The sequence below is a fragment of the Onychostoma macrolepis genome, chromosome 07 (assembly GCF_012432095.1).
Source record: "Onychostoma macrolepis isolate SWU-2019 chromosome 07, ASM1243209v1, whole genome shotgun sequence".
In the NCBI taxonomy this organism is placed as follows: Eukaryota; Metazoa; Chordata; class Actinopteri; order Cypriniformes; family Cyprinidae; genus Onychostoma; species Onychostoma macrolepis.
Genome location: NC_081161.1, coordinates 39,269,444 through 39,294,954, shown reverse-complemented (window position 1 = coordinate 39,294,954; position 25,511 = coordinate 39,269,444). Strand labels below are relative to the sequence as shown.

General features: G+C 35.7%; 1 protein-coding gene across 4 annotated transcripts; it reads left to right on the top strand.

The window, feature by feature from the left end:
• Positions 1-6,379: 6,379 nt before the first annotated feature.
• pax6b (paired box 6b) lies at positions 6,380-25,511 on the top strand. 4 transcript variants are annotated; one of them, XM_058783525.1, is made up of 13 exons: positions 6,380-6,504; positions 10,004-10,143; positions 13,028-13,081; positions 15,960-16,090; positions 16,357-16,395; positions 16,485-16,700; positions 16,924-17,089; positions 20,970-21,128; positions 21,217-21,299; positions 21,392-21,542; positions 22,367-22,479; positions 22,652-22,793; positions 24,001-25,511. In XM_058783525.1, exons 2-13 carry the CDS (start codon positions 10,131-10,133, stop codon positions 24,084-24,086), a joined length of 1,353 nt encoding a protein of 450 aa, XP_058639508.1. In that variant the 5' UTR covers positions 6,380-6,504; positions 10,004-10,130; the 3' UTR covers positions 24,087-25,511. The 4 variants fall into 4 exon arrangements, with proteins under 4 accessions (XP_058639508.1, XP_058639509.1, XP_058639511.1 ...); XM_058783526.1 differs by lacking the exon at positions 6,380-6,504 and adding an exon at positions 9,685-9,826; XM_058783528.1 differs by lacking the exon at positions 6,380-6,504 and adding an exon at positions 12,764-12,834 and having other exon boundaries at positions 9,923-10,143.

Sequence of the window (25,511 nt, the reverse complement as noted above, 5' to 3'; positions counted from 1 at the left end):
ATATTCATAGGACTGTAGAAGTCTACAAAATCAAAAAGTGCACTTGACATTTCACCTTTCTGTTTAGTTAAGACATTAAGAAGCACAAGTACCATTATTTGGGTCAGTATATGGACCTGTGGAGGCTGAGTTATGCCATCAAACTAATGTATTGTGACTGCCGCTGGCTTCTGCGACGGAGCCTTACAGCTGTCCCTGAATCAATAGATGTCAGAGAACTATTAGGGCAGTCATGACAGACACCGTACACCCCAGCCTCCCACTTGATACGGCAAATGTGCTCAGGTTCTCAAGACTGGGGGATTAACCCACTACAAACTTTACTTATGCCCCCCTAAACCTCCTGTCTTTCTATCTGCGGACGGAACCCGGTGCATCTGCTTGGGGTTGAGGGAGTGTAATTCTCCATTATTGGCCTTTATGCTCTGCGGCCTTTAATTACAACAGTGATTCATGCAAAGACCAGATGGTACAATGACAGGTCAAGAAGGACTTCATTGCCTGCATTGCACTGTTGTCCTAGTGAGTTTCAAAATAACGTTAGCTGATCGCGTTGATCAGGTGATCAGATTTGTGAACATGCATTAAATGCATCTTCGAAAGCAAATGAGTGGGAATAATTATTGTCTTAAAAAACAGTGGTGAAAAAACCAAAAGGTGTCATCAAGTGTCTCAAAATGTAACATTCTTGAATGCCATACAACCATTTAAAAGTTTGGAGTCATTTTTTTAATGTCGAAAGAAGACTTTTCTGCTAACCAAGGTTGCAAGTAAAGTAAAACTGTAATATTGTGATATATTCTTACAATTGAAATGAACTGTTACATATTTTTTATATTCTTTGACATGTCATTTCTTCATGTGGATGCAAAGCTGAATTTTCAGCATCATTACTCCAATCTTCAGGGTCACATGATCCTTCAGAAAACATTCTAATATACTGATTTGGTGCTCAAGAAACATTTTTTTAATATATAAGAAGCATTTTTAATTATTAATGTTAAAACAAGATACTTTTGGTTACTTTTTGTTACTCTGTTAATATAATTTCGTATAGTAAATATTTTTTAAATGTTTTATCCCAATACAGTCAAAGCTAAATGTTGAACTAGAAAATGCATGTGACATTGCCTTACAAATGTTGATATCCAGACCCATTTACTGCAGTAGAAGCAGTGCACACTTTCACTGAAATGAGATTCTCAGAATGAGACAGTTTCCCGAACAGACTTCACAGGTCTGGATCTGCCCCGGTCTGCAAATTGAGGCCAAAACAACACCACAACGTCATATTTAAGCAGAAAAGCATTTCAGAATCTACATATTCTGCATCATGATTCATTGATGCTTCGCATTCCCATTAAAATGAGAAACACAAAGGCAAAAGAGGCCTATTTTCCCCCCTTTACATCACTCGTAGGCCTATTCAAGGATGGAATTCGCACCCAGCAATCAGTTTGATTATCTTAAAAATACACACCGCATGATAGAATGCGTCAGGCAGATGTAAGATGGGATGAGTGGGGTTTCTCCCGAGTCTATTTTCCAGATGGTTTGCTGTTGTTATTGCCTGATTTAGTGTGAGTTGTCGAACACGGAAAGGGTTAGCAACACAGGATCCATTTAAACCTATCACTTGGATTTGCGTTGAGTTCCTCACGCCAGGTGCTCCTTAGTTCTGCCCATGCTTTTGCCCCAAGCAAGAGTATGCTGTGTCGCGCGCCTTAATGACCCTGTTTGGGCACGTGGCACGTTATAAATGTGCACGCTCGTGAGGCCTTTACACTGCCACGTTTCATTAATAGTTTATTATTGAGAGTCCCTGGTGAAGCACTCTACAGCTCGTCTTCGCCATTAACGTCTCAGTTTTGTGTCAAGTAAGACTACAGGGCATTAGGCCACAAACATAAACACAGCTGGGAGTGATATGTGTGCTAAAAACATTTAAATGCAACAGTAAACAAACAAACACACACGTTTAGTTAGATGTCTCAAGGGGAACTTATCAAAGACTTATACTGTTTTACAATAAAGTTACTAGTCTACATAAAGCCCTTTTTATTTTAGAGTTGGAAAAAGCAACTGTATACACGTTTTCTTTGAATTAAAGGTTCAAAATTATTCTGATGGTTGACTTTTAATATCGTAAATATCTTCTGTTTCTTTCCAACACTTCCGCCAAATGTCTGTTTATACAGCCTACTGTTCGCTGAGCGGGTACGAAATTCCGCGAAAAAAGGCCGATTGCTTTACGGCAGCAATGCACGTATAGCGATCCACTGTAATTACGACAATGGTATATTTACGACAGGGAATATTTAATTACTTAACTGTAGGGGGCTCTAAAGTCACAAAAATACATACAGCTACATACAGTCGCTTCAATGTCTTTACCACTGAGAGTGATCCTAAAAGGGTTTTCCCCACATTTACCTAGCATTTCTATTCAATTTCAGCAATTTTGACTCCGAAAGTACATTTAGCCTTGTGATTTTAACACTAAGATAATGATAGGCTACCATTTTTGAGGCAAATTTTTAACCATTCTGATATTGAGAACTGCTTCAAATTTCTTTTTTGACATCTGTACATTTGTGGGGATATTTTTGAAGCCAAACCACGCGTATCCATTTTCCCTCATATAACAAACATGCCTTATTGTGTTCTTGTTCAATTCCAAACACTTGATTAGCCACATACATATTTCCATCTATCCCTTAGGTCAACACTGCACAGTTAAGTGTTCTTTTGTTTAACTCTAATCTGGCATGGTAACATCATTTGTTAAGCACCACTCAGCGTAAAAGCCATATCAGCTCTAAATGTGGGCTGGGGGGTAAAAATAGATGTAATTTGTGAATGACTTTGACCAGCTCATTGTCACAGCAACCAAGTTTCCTGTTATAGCAAGATGCAGAGAGGGAAGTCACACCTGGGCCAGGCAGAAGATATATATAGTTATAGTTCTTGCTATAGATAGATAGATAGATAGATAGATAGATAGATAGATAGATAGATAGATAGACATGATATTATTTCCTAGGTTTTTTACCTCAGGACTTAACGCAGAAATTGACCCCTCATAATTAATTCGGTGTTTATTTTGAACTGAGCAATACGCTTCCACTAAACGTTATTAAATCGTGGGGAGTGTCGAGCTTTTATTTGTGCTGTCAGAGCATCTGACAGCCTCGTTAGCTCCCATTTCGCCCTGTCGGCTCACGGTTTGCCACGGACACTGAGTCTCTCCTCTCCATTTACCGTGTTATTGCTGCCAGCACCGCGCATCACGATCAATCACTGGCGCAGCGTCGCTGGCAGGTGTCAATCATTTCCTCCTGAGTCTACAGTCGATAGCATTTCAGGGGTCAATTCTGCGCTGCTTTTGAAATGCAACAAACAAATGTATTCCATCAATTGGCGTTTCATTTTAAAGAATGGAAGACGTTGTCTAAATTATAAGAGAAAACGTTTTCTGTCCATATTAGTCCACCAGCTATGACACCTGTGTGTATAATCTGACTTCATCCACTAGGAATCATCTTGGAACCAGAAAAAAAAACTATTGGATCATGTGTTGCAGATGCCAAATAGTTTGAAATTTTAAAATAATTAAATTTATAGATTTGTAAACGCCTCCAAATACAATTGTACAATAAATCTGTAAATTAAAAATAGGCTAACTATTGCATGTTTATCATTAGTTTCCATGCATGCCATATAGAGGATTGTTATGAGCTTTGGGCTTGCCGCTAAATCTTTATTCTGGCTGTGCTTTCAGATTGTGGGTCGTATACACAGGCTTGTCACATTGAGGTAAAGTGAGTTTCTAACATCCAGGGCTTTGCTGTCTGCGCCGGACAAATTGATTGCGATCAGCCTGAGGGAATTCTGCTAATGTCTCTGTCCGGGGCCGCGGGGTGGACTGCTTAAATTAAAGAGGGGGAGAGATTCACACATATTGCTGAAAAACCGAAATACACGTAATACACATCACAAAGCCATCAGCATCCTAGAGAAAACTGGGACGACAAGGACCTGAAGGTAGAGATTTGAAGAGACCCCCTATGTACTCATATAGCAATTAAATACAATCTTAATCTCTTTAAGTAAAATCTCATTATGGGTGGAGAAAAGTAAGAAATAGCATGAGTGCTTATAGGGAATTGTTAACGTACTTTTGTTTTCAAGAAGACCCAAGAGAAAAAAAACTGAGCTTTGTAGGCTACATTGAAACACGACGACAATGCATAACTCAAAACAGTCTGATATCTATAAACCCTGTCAATCCTGAACCTGTTTTACTGTCTCCAAGCTAAAGCAGCAGTAAACAGAAGATCCATGACATGCTCACGTGCTTCTTCTGCGTGGATAGTTGCGAGTTAAGGTCGGTCATTTAGAGAAGTTATTCCAAAAGGCATTGAAAAGTGCACATACCTTCTTTTGGTTGAGACCTGAAAAAGCAGAACGTATTCTTTAAAATGATAATCAATCAAAATGAAATCCATAATTATACTAATATTTGAGGGTGAAACAAACAAAAAACTTCTAATTCATAATACCTCGATATAAAATGCCTTAAAATATGCTTAAAAATTTTCTTGAAATGATTTTATTTCAAAAGTTTACACTATAAATATTTTAAAGAGTGTAAGGAAAGTATTACTTTTTACTTGATTAGCAATTTTCAGTGTCATTATTATTATTTTTTTTTTAGAAAACAGTAAGAACGTAAGAACCAATATAAATTAGCTGCATTTTCAAGAACTATAGGCACAAATGTCGCAAACTAGATAATATATATATTTATCTTGGACTCATTTACACTTACATTTATCAGTAATGCAGGAAAAATAAATCATGTCTATTCTACATAGGAAAATAGAATAAAAAATAATGCAAACAAAAATATTAAATGTTAAAGTAATCACAAACATCTTGTCTGCACATTTCAAACTGATTATTGAAACTATAAAACTACCTTATAAAAACGTGTCATTGTTTATAAGTGTGATATGTGTATGTGTGTGTGTGTAGAGAGAGAGAGGATGCTGCGAGGCCGGCTGAACAGATTTTCCTTCACGCCTGGTCGGGTTCTTGAGAGCGGGGCGTCGTGGAACAGGGAACGGAGGCACCTGGCCCGGCCGCTGCGCAGCGTCTTCTTTTATTGACCGCATGATAAGCCGTGCGGTTTCCAGCGATCACCTGGAGAACCCTGCAGCGTTGCACGGTTTCTGTGGTCCTTAATTGTGGTTACGTCAAACAAAGGTCTGAATGATGCTCGTGCGCCCCATACCTGCTCCATACGTCCTAAAGAACCAACACAACCCATTCATTTCCTGAGAGACACACAGCCGAAACGCACTATGGACAGTGACATCTGCAGACACGTCATATGAAGTAAATACAACGTTTCTTCACCTTTATTCAATATTTTAACAGGCGCTGAGCTTCTGTCTTTTAACTGCATAAATATAGTTAAATGCGCAACAGCTCTCCATTCAGGACAAATTAGTCCAGAAATGGTCGTAAAGTGAATGGACACTAAAGAAAACCTCACATAACCAGCTATGTGGAAACAAACACTTTCACTAAACGTGCTGTTGTACCGGTTAACCATTTGATTTTCCACCTGAACGAGTAGGGTAAATAAGATCTCCGTGACGCCTTGGCCAATATTTGCTTAACAGACGGATAGCAACCTGGGATCAAAAAGAAGACACTGGAAAAATAACGTTTAACAATTTAAGGTTTTTATAAAAACAGGCTGGATTCCACCCCAAATATTGATATTGGGTATTCAAAATTGTCAAAACATGTATTTCTGAAATTATTGTAGTATATCAAAGCTAATTATTTTCAATAAACCTTGTTGTGCACATGGAAAAAAAAGTGGTGATCTCAAAATTTAAAAAGAAAAATTAAAATGAAAAAAATATATATTTTAATTATTTTCTTTCTTTTTTAAATCAATAAATTGGTTAGTGCATTTGAAATATATTTTATTCATATTCTTCATTATCATTATAGTATTATATTTTAGGTTACATTCAAATATATTACAATCGCTTCACATTTGTTATCAAAGAAAAGCCCAGAAGTACGTCTAATTTAGGGAACACATCATTTAAAACAGAAGCATAACACTCCTAATTCTTCACAGGAAATGTAGGGCAATAATCATGCCAGGTCTTGAAAATCGAGGCTAATGTGAGCGCATGGAGTTCCCCATGATGTGTTGCATGCATGGCTGTATGAGAACTATTTTCCAGCGTGACGTTGCGCCTCATCTGACCAATCGGTGGCGAGCTGAGGCTGATATTAAGAGAAAGTTTACAGTGAGTGAGGGTTACACCGTTTTTTTCATTCTCACTGACATTTCCACTCCGAAAGGGATTCAAACTTGACACACAATCTGGACTCATGAGATCGTTTTAATTTATTCAATCGCAAGGGCTTGAAACAGCAGGATATTGAAAATCAGGAAAATTCTGAAATATCCCGGTAAGTTAAGATCAAATACTGCATGATTTTTTTCCCCCTCCGTCCTCAAAAAAAAAAAAAAAAAGGAAATTCACGGTCTGTCTTCATGAGGAAAATACGTTTGTTTGCGTCTAAAATTTTAATCTATGATTGCGATTTCACTATGAATGTCTTATTTGAAAAGCAAACCAGGATGATAATATTTCACAAACCAACTAAAAGATACAAATGATATGCATTCATGTATTCACAAAATATTTAGATTGACGGATTTGGACAGGACTATAATGTTTGTTTAGCTCTATAATAATAATAATCTTAATATTTATCCTCTCTTATCCCACAACAAGTAGCCATAAGATATTTAATTAATTAATTACCTTTCTGTCAAATTTAGACAAAGTTAGACAGAAATCTGCATTTGGAATGGTTATTTTAGTGAGCTACTTTTCCATTAAATTTAATGAATTAGGCTACGTCAATTCATTACTGCAGGTACAGACAGCTACAGTACACAAATTACATCACCTCAACATGTATTTTTAATTAAAACATTTTTTTTATTATTATTAGATTAAAAATATATTCCGCTCTAAAGAATTTTTTTGCTTTGACTTTTGCTTTCACTGAAAGGCAAATGAATGTGATTAACTAGCCTAAGTGAAAGAAGAAATGTAAAAATGTTATCCATTTTCTCAAAGCAATTAAAATTACTAATTTGTTTAAACATTCTTAATGATAATAATAATAATAATTAAAATAATGATGTTATGTTGGGTGTTTTCTATTATAATGTAATGTTAAACAAGTCTTTTTAATGTTAAACAAATTATTGTCAAAACTTAGAAAATGAAATAATAAAATAAATCATTTAAATAAGTATTACATGAAAAAGATGAAGTAAAAAAACGGAAATGGGTGGTAAGTAAACTTCTTTGGCCGCAGAACTTTAGCCTGTATATTGATTTATATCATTTTCTTTTTATTGATTCACTCTTTTGTTCTTGTTCTCCTGAAGAATGACGTCAGGCCCATTCCCTCCCCTCGTTCTCCTTTTCTAAAAAGTTTCCAGAAGACACAGTGACCACTTTGCCCAAGAGCGAAACAGCCACGAGATTAGGGATTACTTTTCACGATTTCGTATTAGCAGTTGCTAATCCCAATTGGGCTAATTGCTTTGCGTGTAAAATTGCTATCTGCAGGGTCCGTGTGATGTGCTGGGGTTGTATGGCCTGAAGGGTGATGCCCCCTGAATTAGACCACATCCTAAATACACCTCATTAACACGGAGAGGATTTACAAGTTATCTAAAGGAGGAATCAACAGCTAGGGCACAATTACAAAGCTTAGGGCATTCTTTCTGTCGACCATTTGGAACAATAATACACGGTTAGTATGCAGTGCAGTGTCTTTGCAACTTTAGAATTTAGGTTTTAGAAAAAAAAAACCAGTACATTCAAAAATTTATATTTTAAAGCGGATTATTGAATAATCAGAGGCAAAAACCAAAACACAGATTAGAAGAGCTAATTGCGGACACATTTGAAGGAGTAAGACAGAAACTCTGCAGGGCCTGAAAAGGGACAGAGCTGTTTATTAGGCTTCTTTTACTCCTCGGCACTCGGCAGTGTCAGGGACAGTCAGGGACGCGATGCTTCTCAGGGGCTCTCATTCACTTCCCCAGATAGTTCATTGATGAGCTTCGACTTTTTGCATACGTCGGGGAAAGTGAATGCAATGATTACCGTGTCTTTTTTTAATCCCCTCGTTTTGCGCTCATGTACAAACCGGCTCTTGTACAACCGAGACTCGAGGTACGACTGTACAACCGAATAAGTGAACATGCGAGACGGGCCTCGTAGTGCTCAGATAGATAGACACACAGACAGACAGACAGACAGACAGATAGATAGATAGATAGATAGATAGATAGATAGATAGATAGATAGATAGATAGACCATAATAAATTAATGCACCTACTTGACATCAATTTGCCCAGTTTAGAAAACACCGAGTTACAGAATTTTTTGTAGATAGACTTCAACGTGGTGGTTTATCAACAAAAGCTGATACATTAGCAAAAATCAAAACGTAATATGCACTATCCTGCTTGAGCTAATTTACCTCAGGGACCCGTCACTTCCTCGTGATGTTATTTTATTTGCGCTTTAAAATCACACACCACCACTGTTGCAAACAGAAGGTAGCCTACTACTAGACAGAGGTCTTCACTATTTGCCACTCCTAGGAACAAGCTGTAAAATTAGTGAACGGTGAAATTAGGGGGATCCGGCCACGTGGACACGGAGCTAACCTCCACGCGCAGATACGGTGCAAAAGCGCGTGAGTGTCAACAAAAGCACGTGGAGAGTGTTTGCGTTTGTTTTAGCCAGTTGCACCAGGGACCATTTGCAAGTGCACTTAATGCACAGAGCAAACAGGTTCTCCTTTTGAATTCACAGCTGTCAACAGGTTGCTTTCTTGTATCAGTGTCATGGAGGGCCAGATCTCACAGGACCTAAAAGCCTCAAGCAGCAAACAATCACTCAGGAATAATTAGTAAAAACGCAGATTCTTGTGGGAGAATTGCTGTAACATTTTACAATAGTGTCTATTTTACACACATTACATGTTCAATTAATAAAGTAGCCTAAAAAAAAATTGTGTCAGAAACTGCTAGTAAATTCACAAACAATTACAAAGAAACGGCAAGTATAAGTAACACATTGAATTAAACGCTAAAATTTAGAAAAAACTAAAACCTACTCCAGTATTCGGTCTTTTATTTTTTATAACTTCGAAAAATCTTTATTTATTATTATTATTATTATTATTATTATTATATTTTTTTACAAAGTATAGTAACAATAACAGCAATAAAGTTTTTAAAAATATATATAATTCAGATATAATTTGCATTATTCAATAGCTGCTATGTAAATACACTAGCGTACTGTAAAACGTGACCTGAGTTATATTCACACTTTTGAGGGCAAATTGTAATGAGAAAACACATACGATTAAAGAGAGAAACACTATAAAACACTAAAAGTTATTTATTTATTTTTTTCCTGAGTGAGCTCAAGCCCAGTGGTGAGATTTAAGCAGTGCATCTCACAGAAACAGACTGAAGCAATCCAGCACCATTGCATAAAGCAATATTGAGTGAGTTTGAGAGGGGGCGCTCAGCATTTGCATGCGCGGACTGATTAGTTGGTTCAAAAGTGGCCTGTTTTTTGTTCTGTGATGGCAGAGGGTCAGTGCTTCTCTAATGGCCCGGCAAAGCGCTGCAAGCGGGAACAGACAGACTAAATACATCAGTACTATCACCAATCAGCATAGGTGTGTTCAACTCTGTCTCTCTCTCTCTCGCTCTCTCTCTCTCACTGCGTGTGCCTTCACTTTCTCACTCTCTCTCACTCACTCACTCACTCACTTCACATGCGAGCACACACACACTCTCAGTCCCTGAGCAGTCCTGACATCTCCGCTCACTGTCAATCTGTGTCTCCTTCGCAGGGAATTTCCTTCTAGATAGAGGAACGCTGGAAAAACATATATTCTGAGAAGAAATTACTATTGGAGACCAATTGTTTATTTCCCAGTTTCACCAGTTCGCTCGGAAGGGCTCAGGCGGTGGAGCAGAATGCCTCAAAAAGGTGAGTGCGCGTGTTAAAACTAAAAGTTAGTTGTCAGTGTGGCATCCAGAATTTTATTGAAGTGATCCACCACATGTTTATTACTTATTATTGATATTAGGATTACTATTAGTGGTGTTGCAGAGTAATAAAATAAAAACGTGCTCGCCTTATTAATAGTCGATATGCTAACTCAAAAATTAAATAGGCTAACTAAATAAAGCTGCGCTCTCAGATTCTGCTGTATTTTTTTTTTCTATCTACTTTTTAGAGAGAAGCCACTGCTGTTTGTGGATAGTAAATGTGTATCTATGAGAGGAAAGTGTTAGAAGTCACATTAGGCCCGAACAGTGTTTTTTTTGCGGAGCACGGGAATGCAATGACCCGTTGAGGAAAGGTGTCAGTTTGATTCATCAGTCGAGTGCCTTCTTAAAGATTTGCCTGAATCTCACGAGGACCTGCTTGTTTATTATTCCTTGCATTTGAAGAATATCCTATTAATATATAGAGTTTACTATTTTTAGTCCAGATAATACAGTTCAGCGTTATTGGACAAATGCACTTGTCAAGACTAAAGCTTTTCACTTCTATGTTAAATATGTAGCCTGAAAATAAACATCGATATATTGCCCGAATGAAATTAACTAAATAAAATTATTTAGTAAATCACAAAATTTTATTGACTTAAAATTCTATAACCTAACCATAATAGCGGGCTCGTTCATAGCATCCAGCATATATTCATCAGGCCTGCTTATTCTACTAAATGTTCTTCGTTTTTCTATGGCATTAGGACGCACAAGTCCTCATAAACATTGACTAAATAAATGTAGCTCCAAATAACAAAAGATTTCCCCATCGATGGCAGTATAAGATGATTAGGGCATGTTAATGTCAGATCCTTCAAAACTTCCCACTGCGCTTTTGTACACATCCAGATGCATGTCTGCATGTGAATGATGTTTATGGAGAACACTGTTTCCTGAATAAGCATGTTTAATTAAAGCAATTGTAGTTAAGGATTACACAAACGAAAGAAATGCAGATGAGATTCTAGTTAACCCCATAAACAACAACAACAGCCTGTATACGACGTTAGATAAATCATTAACGGGAACACGCAGAGTCTCAATGCACGTACAGCGAGTGCGTATTAAAAGAGCGCAAAACAATTAACATTTTACTGTGATTAAGAGTGTTTAAGAGATTTAATCGGCACATTAGGTTTTAAAGGTGTTTTGAATTTACTTGCGGGTTGTTACTATTTCACGCAACTTTTTTTTTTTTTTTTTTTAATTGAGTGCTATCATATTCATTTTATTTATTAATTTATTTTTTAAACGACAATATCAACATTGATGAAGGCACATTTGTCCTAATTACTTGTTTCATGAATAACAGGCGACCTCTCGACATTATGTATTTAAATACATAGGCCTTATGTATATATAAAAAAATATGTATTTTAAAATAAATTAATTTAAAATTAGAAAATTGTGCAAAAAAAATTGAATTTAAATTGCATATGTAAGTAGTAAAATGTTTATATTTCGTGGTAAATTAAGAAAATGTAAGAGTTAATGTAAATACAATTTGGAGAAACAAATCAACAAAATGTTGCACGAAAACAACAACAACTTTAGAACACTTGATTTAAATGTAAAAGAATGCTTATTAAAGTTATTTAAATGTACTGATGAGTTAAAGTTGATAAAACTTTTAGTTTTACATGTTAAATGAACATTTTATCAGGCACTAGTTCTTCAGTCTTGGGAAAAGAGCGAATGGAAACGGACACACCGGTTTTGTTATTTCAGCGTCGGGAGAGAAAATGAAACGAAAGACTTTCCTTCCCTGGGCCCCTTTTTAGCAATGTCACTGAATAGATCCTTTATTGCAATTGTTTTTTTCCAATTGAGCACCCTACTGGGCTGTTGCATCCTTTTACAACCCCTAACAACCCACACCCGTTACACAAACACCTCCAGATATTTATAACGCGAAATTACTTTTCTATTTCCCCAAACCGCACAAACAGAGACACGCATTGGGGTCCGGGCACCGGGGTCATGGCCGTCAGGAAAGTGACAGTGGATGTTGTGTGTGTGTGTGTGTGTGTGTGGATGGTCGTCTGGGGGGCAGGGTGCCCTCGCCTCTTTGTATTCGGGCAAGTATTGGTGCGTTTGGTGGGAGGTTGTGTTGCTAGTTGCAGAGGCCGAGTTGTGCTGGCTGGGTTTGGGTATAGAAGGTAAAAGAGGCGCATTGTTGAGCTCCAGCAGGCTTTGTTAGGATCCTCTCACCCCCTCCAGTTCTCACTTTTCAGAGCACTGATGCGAAGTAGACAGCGTGTGTCACTGTACACTTTTGACGGGAAGATCTAAAGAGAGACATATTTTTTTTTTACAGACCACCAAGAAATTGAGACGCGAAAACTATTCTTATTCTCTATTCTATACTTTTATATTTAATAGCGCAGGTTAAGTTTTTTTATTTTATGTGCCAAAAATAAACAAATGACAGGTGCAAAAGGCTACGTATAAAGTACAAATATTAAAAATAAATAAAATAGGCTTTATATGCATTTAAAACAGGACTGAATACAAGTCATTCGCACTAATATTACTCTTTTGCTCTATCCTAGGAATGATCTAAATAGTCAGACGCAAATGAAGGGCTAAATTGTTTTAATCGGACAGTCAACTCTGTTACCAGGCAAGTTTTTAACGCTGAAATTCCCCTAGAAAGGATTATTACCAAATACATCATTTGATACACCTTTATGCGTAGAGATGCATCGGCCGTATATGCAACGCTGCAATTGTTGCAAATCTGCAATAATAATAATAATAATAAAAAAAATCTGGATTTCACAACTAACCCTATTTATGTTCTTTGTCATAAATAGAATACCATAACCAACCCACGTGGGAATCAGGAGTGGCGTCCATGATGCAAAACAGTAAGTGCAATTCTTATTAAGCCACTCATGTGTATTTTCCTATTAATAATGATAGATGGCTGTTTTCAATTCTTTTCTTTTCAATGGCTGACTGTTTTATTTTCATTTACTATTAAATTCGAATTGCATTGCATTTCTGACGGGAAATTAAATATTTGACAAATCATGCGAACGTTTGAATTATGGTAAAATTGTGAGGCGTTAAAATCCGAATGATATTTTCCCTACACAATTTTTTTTTTTATTCGTGTTGATATTTACAAGAAAAGCTATACGGATGCAAACTGCATTTTACATATATGTCAAGCATAAATAAATGAAATGCTGATGGGGGAGGAGATGTTTATTTCTGCTTGAGTTGATAACAAATAAATGCAGCTCTGGCTGGATTAATGCAGAAAATAGTTGCCAACTTCCACAGAGGACTTGACAGTGCCGAAACAGCTAATGCACGAAACGGGACACATTAAATAGTTTGATGATTCCAGGATTTGATTTCAGGATTGTCCGTGCTTGCTCGAGGGGGGAAAAGAGAGTTATGTTATTCTGTAAACGGCAGAGCATCACTTAGTTTATGCATTTGTCTCTTGCGGTGAGATCAGAGGTCTGACATATGATAAATGCTGCTGGAATTATTTCTTTGTGATTATGTAATTATACATTGGTCAGTCATATGGAAATATAAAACAGAACACAAGTAATGAATAATAAAATGTACGTATAGAAAGATACAGTGAGGAATGTGCATGGCAGGATAGTTTAAAATATATGTAATTAAATGTAAAAATACATATCACATTTAAATGCATGCACCAAAAATGTTTGTTTTAAATCTCCAATTTGCTCTGGATATGTAGGATTGATGTTCTAAATTCACAACATATGTTTCCCTATTAGTAGGGGAGCAATAAAATACAAGTCTCATTATGACTGCCACCAGGCCAGATCTACAGTCCTACACCATGGGGAATTATATGATTATTAAGACTTAACCTTTGAACTGTGAAATGACAGACCGGGTCATGTTTCTCTGTGATGGTGACATCAATCAAATGGATTCATTTGATAAACACGCATGCCTTCTTACGTTCAAGAGTCTATTAAATCCAACTAATCCAGGAATTATTGAAGAGTGAGAGGATGACAGTGGATTATTCCACTGGATTTGGACAGATTACCACACGTTTGTTGTGCAATATCATAGCTTAAGAAAATAAGATTCATTAAAATTAGTCCAGTTGGATGTGGTATTATTCATGACATGACTGAATCACGAAATGAATTTTAAAGGCTCAGAACTGCACATTTTCCACTGTAAATTGAAGATATTTCAAATTTAGAGGCTCTTTTCAATGGTGCATTTCCCACAACAGGACTGCAGCAGATGTGGGTTTTGTTACACACAGTACGACGGACTGAAAAAAAAAAAGCTTTGTCAGTTTTAATATGTTTAGGAACACGCACGCCTCTGTCCTCGTGCCCGTGCATTGCCCCTATAGCTAGAAATAAAACGAAGCCTCCCTTGAAGGCAACAAGAGCAGAATCCAATTTTGTCTGATATCCAAATGCAGACAGAAAGGGTCGTTTTATCATGCTACTATTTGTCGTGACGATGCGTTTTTCAAAAGCAGAGCAGTGTCATATAAAGTGACAGTCCTGCCACAAGTACTTCAGCTGATCTTTTCAATGAGCCTTCCATGCATGATCCGAGGCGACCTCCGCCTATTTCCAGAAATTAAGCTCAAACTTGACGTGCAGCTAGCTTTATTCTAAAGACAAATGTCAGAGAGTCTCATCATATTTTCCCCCCTCTTCTTCTTCTTCTTCTATATTTGGAGCTTATTTATTGCTTAGGAGCTCGGGCTCCTGCAGTCAGACGAGAGAGGAGCAGAGAGCTAGAGCACACACACACTCCGGGGAGGCTTTTCGTAGGGATTCGCCTCAGTTTTTTTTTTTGCTCGCTTTGAATTGACTTTTCATTGGACTTTCACGTCGCATCAAAAATACACCGAACTGGTATGCGCTTTTCATATTCTTCTGAGCTTTGCGGGTCCTGCTTTGCTTTAATATCTAGTTACTTTACACATTGCTGCCGTATGCTTGGTCTCTTTCAGACTGACTGTTGTACTTGAATGCCGATGGGTGCTTATTTATTAGGGATTTGTTAGTCTGGTGTGAGCGAGAGTTTCCAAACACTGGTGCACAGTCTTGCAGAAAGCTGTTCTCTTGAGGACAATTTGATTATGAAAATTTCAGTTCACTTGAATGGAGATGCTCAGACTCAGGTCATTTCATCAGTCGATTGTGTGCGTTGATTGATTCCAGCCAAGTGCATGACATTCAAATGTTGATTTACAGGGCACAATGACTTGTGTAACAGCTTTCAAAACTGTTGGTTTAACAAATGCAAAACTTGGTTTGGATTATTAATGATGGTCAGATAAAGGTGATTATTAATTGAAAAAATAATGATCAATTTTCCTTGGTTGGTCACACAAAATATATCACATGACTGAATCACCAGTGAATTTTTAAAGGTTAGATCAGATAGCTTAACAAATGCACATTTTTCCTTTTGCCATTATATATTTCAGATATTTTAAATTTAGAGGCTCTTTATTATGCACGTTTTCTTTGTTTGTCACACTTACTTGTGTAAGCAACAAAATGTATTTAATGTGCAATTATTTAGTTGTTATTTCACTGTTATTGATTACACTGACATGTTATATTATATTATACTGACTCGGTTTGTCAGTAACGCTGATCAAAGAAAAGCTCCAAGAAGTGGAGCTTTATTCAGGACAATGGGACACCTATTGAGGGAATGTTTTCGAGGGGAAGACGAGCCAATTTGTTATGTCTCCATGTGCCACAGGTCACAGTGGCGTCAACCAGCTCGGCGGGGTGTTTGTGAACGGCAGACCGTTACCGGACTCCACCAGACAGAAGATCGTCGAACTCGCTCACAGCGGAGCGCGACCCTGCGACATCTCCAGGATTTTGCAGGTGACCGCGAAGCCCATTTGTACATCTACAAACTTCATAGGTGCTAGTGGAATAATAATACTTAGTTACGAGTCAAAATCATGGTCACGTACAATCAAATAGTGCAGCTAAATCAAATGGATCGCAACAATACAAAGATTATGTATTCAAAGCATGTGCTATCCATTTGTATTGCGCAGCAGACAAACAAACACTAACGTAAAGTGTGACCCGAAACGTAATGAAACCATCCTAGCAATTTTAAGGCATATTTTCTGTGTTCATAGACCCATGATGATGCAAAAGTCCAACTGGACAATAAGAACGTAAGCGTATAACCGTTTGAAGTACATTACATTATTTCAATTTAGTCTTAAATAATGTATGTGAATTGTGTATATTGCTGTCCATTCAGGTGTCCAATGGGTGTGTGAGCAAGATTTTGGGGAGATATTATGAGACTGGCTCCATCCGACCACGAGCCATCGGAGGCAGCAAACCGAGGGTAGCGACGCCTGAAGTAGTCAGCAAAATAGCGCAGTACAAGAGGGAGTGTCCCTCAATCTTTGCCTGGGAAATTCGGGACAGGCTGCTGTCTGAGGGGGTGTGCACCAACGATAACATACCAAGCGTAAGTGCAAATAATGCTTCATTAGCATCATTTGATTGTGCAAACGTCATTGTACACTTCTCATGTCACTAAAAAACTTGTGCTTGCAATCTAGTAAGAATCTTGCAAGAATATGCAGGATTATAAATACAAATAACATTCATGGAGAGAGCTATAGTGAAATAAAATGCAATTTTAAGGCTGAAACAAGCACTTGACTGACAGTTTGCTTTATACCTTTCAGGTGTCGTCGATAAATCGAGTCCTACGCAACCTGGCTAGCGAAAAGCAACAGATGGGTGCAGATGGCATGTACGACAAGCTGAGAATGCTCAACGGGCAGACCGGCACGTGGGGGACACGCCCGGGATGGTACCCTGGTACGTCCGTGCCAGGACAACCAAATCAAGGTGAGACGGTCTAAAAGCAATAAGAGCATCACTGTCAGAAGTCTAAATTGGAATAACATTAACACGTAAACAACAAAAAGGAACAGCAACAACAAAGCAAATGCATAAAAAATATATTAATTTTATTTTAATATTTTAAATGTTTAAATATTTTTTATTAATAATAATAATAACCATACAGAATAACAACATATAAACAACAAAAGGCACAGCAACAACAAAACAACTACAGCAAAAAGAAAACAAACAAACAAAAAAATAATAATAAAAATGTAAACAAAATAAATAAAATTAATGATTATTAATATATATTTTAATATTCTAAATGGTTTTAATAACAACAACAACAACAACATCATCATCATCAATGATTATTATTTTACTATCCCCTGATATTCGACTATAATATTTATACTGAACTGATATGGTAATATTCAAAATAATTAATTATAATATGTATATTTGACTATTATTACAAATTAAAAATGAAAAATAGAATATATTACACTATTACTACTAATAGTTTAATAATATATATTAAACTATTGAGTATATCTACAGTATATATAGTATATAATAATGTATACAGTATACATTATTATTAATTTAGCATAATAGTATTTTAAGTAACACTTTACAACAAGGTTTCATTTAACAGTAGTTAACTCCATTATTTAACATGAACTAACAATGAAGATACTTCTATAAAATAAGACACTTAGTAATCTTATTTAATGTTAATTTCAACATTTACTCATACATTATTAAAATCAAAGGTTGTATGTTTTAATACTACTAAATGGACCTGAGCTGACATGAACTAACAGCAAACAGTTGTATTTCTTATGTAAAAAATTAAATAAATAAATACTGTAAGAAATGTGCTGCTCATTGTTAATGCATTTACTAACATGGAACCTTATTGTAAAGTGATACTGTGTTTTATTATGAATTCATATTAATTTATTTTTTCTGAAAAAATGTTTAAAATATGGCAAATATTAAAAAAACTTTTGCAGTCATTAGGTCTATATGCCAATACATCTGGAGACACATTAGATTAATCTACAAAATGTAGAATAGCGTGCCTTTGACAAACTTAGATGGGAAAAAGCCACTCATTAATTGAGGAGTTAGTGCTAATTAATCGCTCATTTCAATACGGCTTCTGTCTGGCTCTTGGATCTGCGTGACTAGGAACAGAGATTTCGGCGGAGGTGTCCATGCGCTACCACCTGCCCCCTCCCCCTGCCACTGCCCTCCACATCATTTACGCCCCATGGGGAGTGAGAGAAAAGCACTGCGCGTCCCAGGACAAAAGATGTTTCTGTCACATGCAAGAATTTGTGACAGGCACAGCTCTGTCTCTCTGTAATTGCTCATTAGAGGTTGCTTTTTTTTTGAGGGAGAGAGAGAACATGTACAGGCTTTTGGTTAGAGAAGACAATGAAAAAAAGTTTAGCTGATGAATAGTTAGTTTCTAAACAGGTTGATGAATCCGAATCCTGCGTGTGGATGTTCACAGCATCGCAAACACTATCCGAGAACATTAATATTTAACAAGAAAAATGCAAATGATCATTTACTAAATGCAAATAATTCACCCCTAAAGTTAAATTACTCACCCTTACGTCATTCCAAATGAGACTTTTAAAGACCTATCATACAGGTTCAAAAGACTTTGAATGTAGTGCACTAGTAATACTGTAAGGACAATTGTTATTGTGCTTTTATAATCTATTTTTATTTTTTTGGAGCTTAATGACTCCAGCTCTGAACAACAACAATCCAAAAAAATAAAAATAAATAAAATAAAATAAAATAAAAAATTAAATTAAATTAAATTAAATTAAATTAAATTAAATTAAATTAAATTAAATTAAATTAAATTAAATTAAATTAAATTAAATTAAATTAAATTAAATTAAATAAATAAATAAATAAATATATATAAATACATTTTAAACAATTTCGTGACTTGAAATAAAAGGTAACTGAAATGCAAACGAACAAAACCTACTAAAAAACAAAACAACAAAATTACTAAAACTTTAAAAAAAAAAAAAAATTAAAACAGAAAATCTAAAAATAAAAACTGATTCAAAATATTGATAAAAACTATTAATAATATGTCAATGATACAAAAATAACATTGGTTTGGAATGACGAGGGTGAGCAATTTGTTTTGTTTTTTTCATTGTATGTTAACTATTAATTTCTAAGTTTATATCTCATACTTTTTTTTGACTGGATTGCAAGATATAAACGCAACTGTGAGTTCTAAAGTCAGAAATGTTTGATATAAACTTCCAGTTGTGTGTTATACAGTCAGAAATTGTGAGCTGACAAATGGACTTATAACTTGCAATTGCGACTTTATATCTCACAAATTCTGAAATAGAGGTTAGCATTGTGAGATAAAAAGTTGCGATTGTCTTTTAAATGTTTATATCCCGTAGCGGAAACAAGCTTCTATGTTAACCAGCTAGTCACTGCAGGTGAAAGAGCCTGGAATGGACTTGTTCTGATTGGAGAGACTTCTCTATCCCATCCTAAAGCAAGCAAAGGTCTTTCAATGGTCATCTCCTGTTGAACGTATAAATCCTAACTGGCGTTTAACAGGCCCGGCCTGGGGTTCTTTGATTAATGACAGTGGTGTGTAGAGGTTAACATACTGAACTGAAAGCTCTGTTGACTAGATCCTTGTGTTATACAATGCTGAGCACTGCACGCCTCTCTTTTTGTTGTTCCTTTCCAATTGTGCCCTCGGGAGAATTTGAGTCTGACGAAAAAGGCCTGGCAGCCCATCTCTGTCTGCACAGTTTAATGGTTTCCCTCATTCTTCTGGTGGTATTGTGTCATAGAGAAAAGCAGCTCTCTATTCAAGTGTTGGTGGTCACCTCAATAGGTCCCTGGACACCCATACGGTGAATAGCACTAAGAATGCCTATACATTATATGTGCTGCGTATGAAAACATCCAAGGGAGCTTGAGGATGATTCAATGTGTTTCTTTTGGCACTTTGTTACGGAACTATGCAGATGATGCTGACAATTCCTGCCCTCAATCTAGAGGCGTATTCACAACAAATACAAATTATATTATAAAATAACAAAATAAAACATTTGATTACATTTCATTTATTGTTTTTTTTTTTTTATACTTTGTCAATTATTCGTGCAACTCAGTCATGCAACTAAAACAAACTTAAAAAAAAAAAAAAAAAACCTTTTTTGGCCATTGAATCGAAGCTAAATAAAAATCTTAAACTTAAAAAACTACTTAGAAATTGCCTTGGTAACTAACTGAAATAGATATGCTTAAGTTGAAGTACTAAAACTAATGTGCTGTAACTAAAGTTGAAATAAATAAAAAGCTATATAGAAAACTTTACACTTTACAATAAGGTTCCATTTGTAAACATTAATGAATTGCATATTATTTAACATGAACTAATGGAGAAAAATACTTCAAACACATTTATTATTCTTAGTTAATGTTAATTTCAGCATTTACTACAGTAATATATTATTAAAATCAAAAGTTGTATCTGTTAATACTATTTAATGGCCTTGAACTAACATGAACTAACAAAGAATAGCTTTATTTTTTATTAACAAACGTTGTATTGCTCATTGTTAGTTAATGTTAGTCAATGCATTAACTGGCGTCAACTAATGGAACCCTACTGTAAAGTATTACCAAAGCGCATAACAAAATTTACTAAAGCTAAAATTAAAAAGAAAACATTAAAAGGAAATATTACTAAATACTATAATAGCATCTAAATAGTTCTAAAATAACACTGATGCAACAAGGTTATGAAAATATGGTCTGTGTGATCTACAATTCTACATTTCTTTCATCTTTTTTTTTGCAGATGGTTGCCAGCAACAGGACAACGGTGGTGAGAACACTAACTCCATTAGCTCAAACGGTGAGGATTCAGATGAGACTCAAATGCGCCTGCAACTGAAAAGAAAACTGCAGAGAAACAGAACGTCGTTCACGCAGGAGCAGATCGAAGCCCTGGAAAAAGGTGAGCATCAAATGTAAGCATTAACAACAAATGTCTGCCATACCCAGCTGAGGTACACAGAATAACACGCTTTTCCATCGGTTTTTAGAGTTTGAAAGAACCCACTATCCAGATGTTTTCGCAAGAGAAAGACTTGCAGCAAAAATCGACCTTCCGGAAGCTAGAATACAGGTGAGAAGATTAGTGCAACTTTAAAACCACGGCATCTACTGCATGTTCACTGTTGCTATTGTTTACATTTGCTGATCTTCTCTGGGTTGCAGGTATGGTTCTCAAACAGAAGAGCGAAATGGAGGAGGGAAGAGAAGCTGAGGAACCAGCGACGACAAGCCAGCAACTCTTCCGGTCACATTCCCATCAGCAGCAGTTTCAACACAAGCGTCTACCAGGCAATGCCACAACCCACCACTCCTGGTAAATGACACAACACAACCTAAACATATAAGACATGCAATAATGTCTTCACGCCAAAGTCCAGATTTTTGATGCAAACGTATATAAGATTTGAAATCTCTTTTACATAAATATTGCACAACAGATGTCAGATGTAGAACAATTAATTGAAATTATCCAAACTTTTATTAAAGGATAATGAAAATAGCTTTGATGCAAAAAAGAATATATATATATATTTGTGCCATTTAGTTGCATCAAATTTGGTGTGCAGATGCTTTACCTTTTGTTAGATTTATTTCCTTCTGAAAATGTAATATAATATAATAAATTTTATTTATTATATTAATTTATACTATTATTATTTATTATATTATTTATTGTTACATATATTAAATATTTTGTATGTATACAAAATATAAATATATTATATGGTAATAATAATTTGTTTGCAAATGCTGAATACTTGAGTCAATTATTCACATATCTAAAAATTTGGCAATTGAAATAAAGTTTATATAAAATATTAGTTTAAAAATCACTTGATATCAACCAGTTTTTCCAGAATTTGCCAGAGTACACAAAACTTCATCCTTTGGATACAGAGTTATTATAAAACAAATGTTGGATGTAGAACAATTCATTCAAAGTATCCAAACTATTATTACAGAACAATCATTTAGTTGCATTAAATTTGGTGTGCAGAGGCTTTACATTTTGGTAGATTCGTTTCACTCCAACTATTATAATCTAAATCTTCCATAAATAAAGGATGACATTTTTACTATGCTATATTTACTTGTATATAAAATGTATAAACCATGTGATTTTTTTGTCTTTACCAGTGTCCTTCACAACAGGGTCAATGCTAGGCCGACCAGACACAGCTCTGACCAACTCGTACACGGGCTTGCCTCCGATGCCCAGCTTCACAATGTCTAACAACCTGCCTATGCAAGTGAGTAGCGTCACAAACACTCGTTTCCTCCTCTACCCTTGATAACTCGATTAATGTGCTGTGTGTGATGCTTCCTCAAGTGTCTCCCATTCCATCAGTTAACTCAAACTCCTCTGTGATATAGATACTAAAAAGCTCTATATTTATATACATATATTCTTGTTTTTTATAGCCAAGCCAGACATCTTCCTATTCCTGCATGCTGCCCACCAGTCCGTCCGTGAATGGGCGAAGCTACGACACATACACACCCCCTCATATGCAGGCACACATGAACAGCCAAACAATGGCAACTTCTGGTACCACCTCAACAGGTAGGCAGAATATGTTCATTGTGCGTGATCAGCTGGCACATTTATACTACCGTTCAGAGGTTTGGGGTTAGAAAGATTTTTGATTTGCAAGAAATGAACAGCGAAGGATGCATTAAATTGACCAAGAGTGACAGTAAAGACAGTTATAATGTTACAGAAAATGTTGTTATTTCAAATAAACGCTGTTCTTTTGAGCTTTCTACTCAAAGAATTCTGAAAACAAATGTTTCCAAAAAAGAAAAATGTTTTCTGAGCAGCAAATCAGCATATTAGAATGATTTCTGAAAGATCATGTGACACTGAAGTAATGATGCTGAAAATTCAGCTCTGCGTCACAGGAATAAATTACATGTTAAAATATTTAAAAATAGAAAACTCATTTTAATTTACATAAATGTTTCGCAATATTACTATTTTTACTGTCAAATAAATGTAGCCTTAGTGAGCATAAGAGACCTTTAAAAACATAAAAAAATCTTTTAAAATCTTCTTAAACTTTTGAACGGTAGCGTATATGCATATGCTCTTTTACCAATTTATTGTTCACATTTTGTGTGCATTGCCCTAAAATTCTATTTAATTTTAAATGCATGGTTTTGTGTATCTAAAATTGTGTTTCTTTGTTTCTCACCCATTTTATGCACCATTATTGTTCCTTCACTCTTAAAAATAAATGCAAGAAAAGAACATTTTTGGATCCTCCAAAGTCCCTTTCAGTGAAACATAATTTTAAAATTACTTTTTAACCCGTTGCCTTAAAATTATTAATTAGATATAATTAAAAAAAAAAGTTAAGTGAACTTGACAATTCACTTAACTTATTTTTTTAATTATTATTTACTATAAGGCAACGGGTTTCCTCAATTTTTTTAAGTTAAGTCAACTTATCACTTTTTACAGTGTAATGGAAAGATTCCATGGATCTTGTATATTTGACATAGAACCATCAATGCCAATAAAGAACCTTTATCTTTAAAGGGTTAAAACAATTTTACTTGGATTTTTTTTTTTTTTTTCTTTCAATGTTTAATTTTAAGCTCAATACTTCTTTAATCATCACATCACAAACCTGTTTGTTAAAGAGCATAAACATATGATAACACTTAACGGACAACACCAACTTCTCAATCCAGGTTCATACATAACATCAAAGCTTAAAGTTTGCAAACAAACATGTTTTTGACCTATATTCAATCTCTATTCATAGGACTCATCTCCCCTGGAGTGTCTGTCCCTGTCCAAGTTCCCGGAACTGAGCCAGACATGTCTCAGTACTGGTCAAGATTACAGTAAAGAAAAGAGTTACTTCGCCCTTTGACTTCCACACAGAGACTAAGAGAGAGCCTGGACCTCTGCAGCAGTATTTCCACAAACACACAGACACACACAAACAAATACCAGGACGAGGAAGCATGTGGACTCTTGTCACGGTCTGGAAACTTTGCGGCACTACCTTTAAGAGGAAAAGCGGACGCTAGAGAGACTTAACGGAACAAAAACAACAAACCTCTGCAACATCCATGATCTCCATTTTTTGTCGTATTTGTACATTGGCATTTACAAGTAAAGACAATTCAACAGCCAAAAATATGTTGGTCTCGCATCCATTTGACATGGCGGAGCACGATATATTGTGACTGTTTTCTAATATCAGGATTACGGATCAGACTTCAGGCCCATATCAAAGCAGCGAAGCAGAAACATACCAACAGGAAATGCCTATTCGTAGATGTTTTCACTCTGGGAGAGTTACCGGCTAAAAATCAACCCACAACGGCTTCAATTAATAACACTATTGTATCTACAAAAGGAGCAACAGCCATTATGTAAATTACTGAGTACTTTATAATTATGTATGAGGGTTTGGAGTTTGGTAGACTGATTCTGAGGCCGTTTGTGCTTGATCATTTATAATTGTGACGTCAGAGGAACCGGAAGTTATGATACGGTAGACTTTGCCATCGAAATAACATTCATCCATTTTGCTACTGTCCAATTGTAAGTATTTGTTCTCCCTAGAAATTTCCTCCCGGAATTATCGCGGAACATAAATATATTCTCACTTTTATTGCCCCCGAGAAAAATCTATAAATGTTTTATACAGATTTTCATGCATCGTTAAAAAAGGAAAAAAACATTTCTTTAGGTCAGGTACAAGTTGTCTATTAGGTATAGTTGTATTATAGTGTCCTACGGTCAAATAATTTTGTGAGACTAGAAATATTTAATTCCGATAATTATGATTAAAAATGCTTGACAGAGTTTAAAAAAAAAAAAAAACGTAAGTGTTTGGCAGTTGTTTACAAGTACATATCAGACTTTAACCATTGTTGATTGTAAAAACAGACCAAAGCCTTTGTATTTCATCTATTACACAACAATCTTAATCTTCTCTTTTTTATCGTTAGTCTTGTGTTGCTATACATTTTGTAAAAGAAAAAAGTTGTTTTACATTCTAGTACACTGGCTTCGACTATATATGGCTGCGGCTTAATCACGCAGTCCTTTATTTATGATCGACAACCATTTGTGGTTTTAAAAACATCTCTTGAATTCTGCGTTTTTGTTGTGTACCTGAAACATGAACACTTGTAATGGTTTTTGTGTCAGAGCAATGCTTTGGAAAACGAAAGGTCTACCCTGTCTTGCAGATATTTCGATTTAACTTTATTTAAAAGCTTTCTAAATGTATTTTGTGAAAACTATTAAAAACATTTT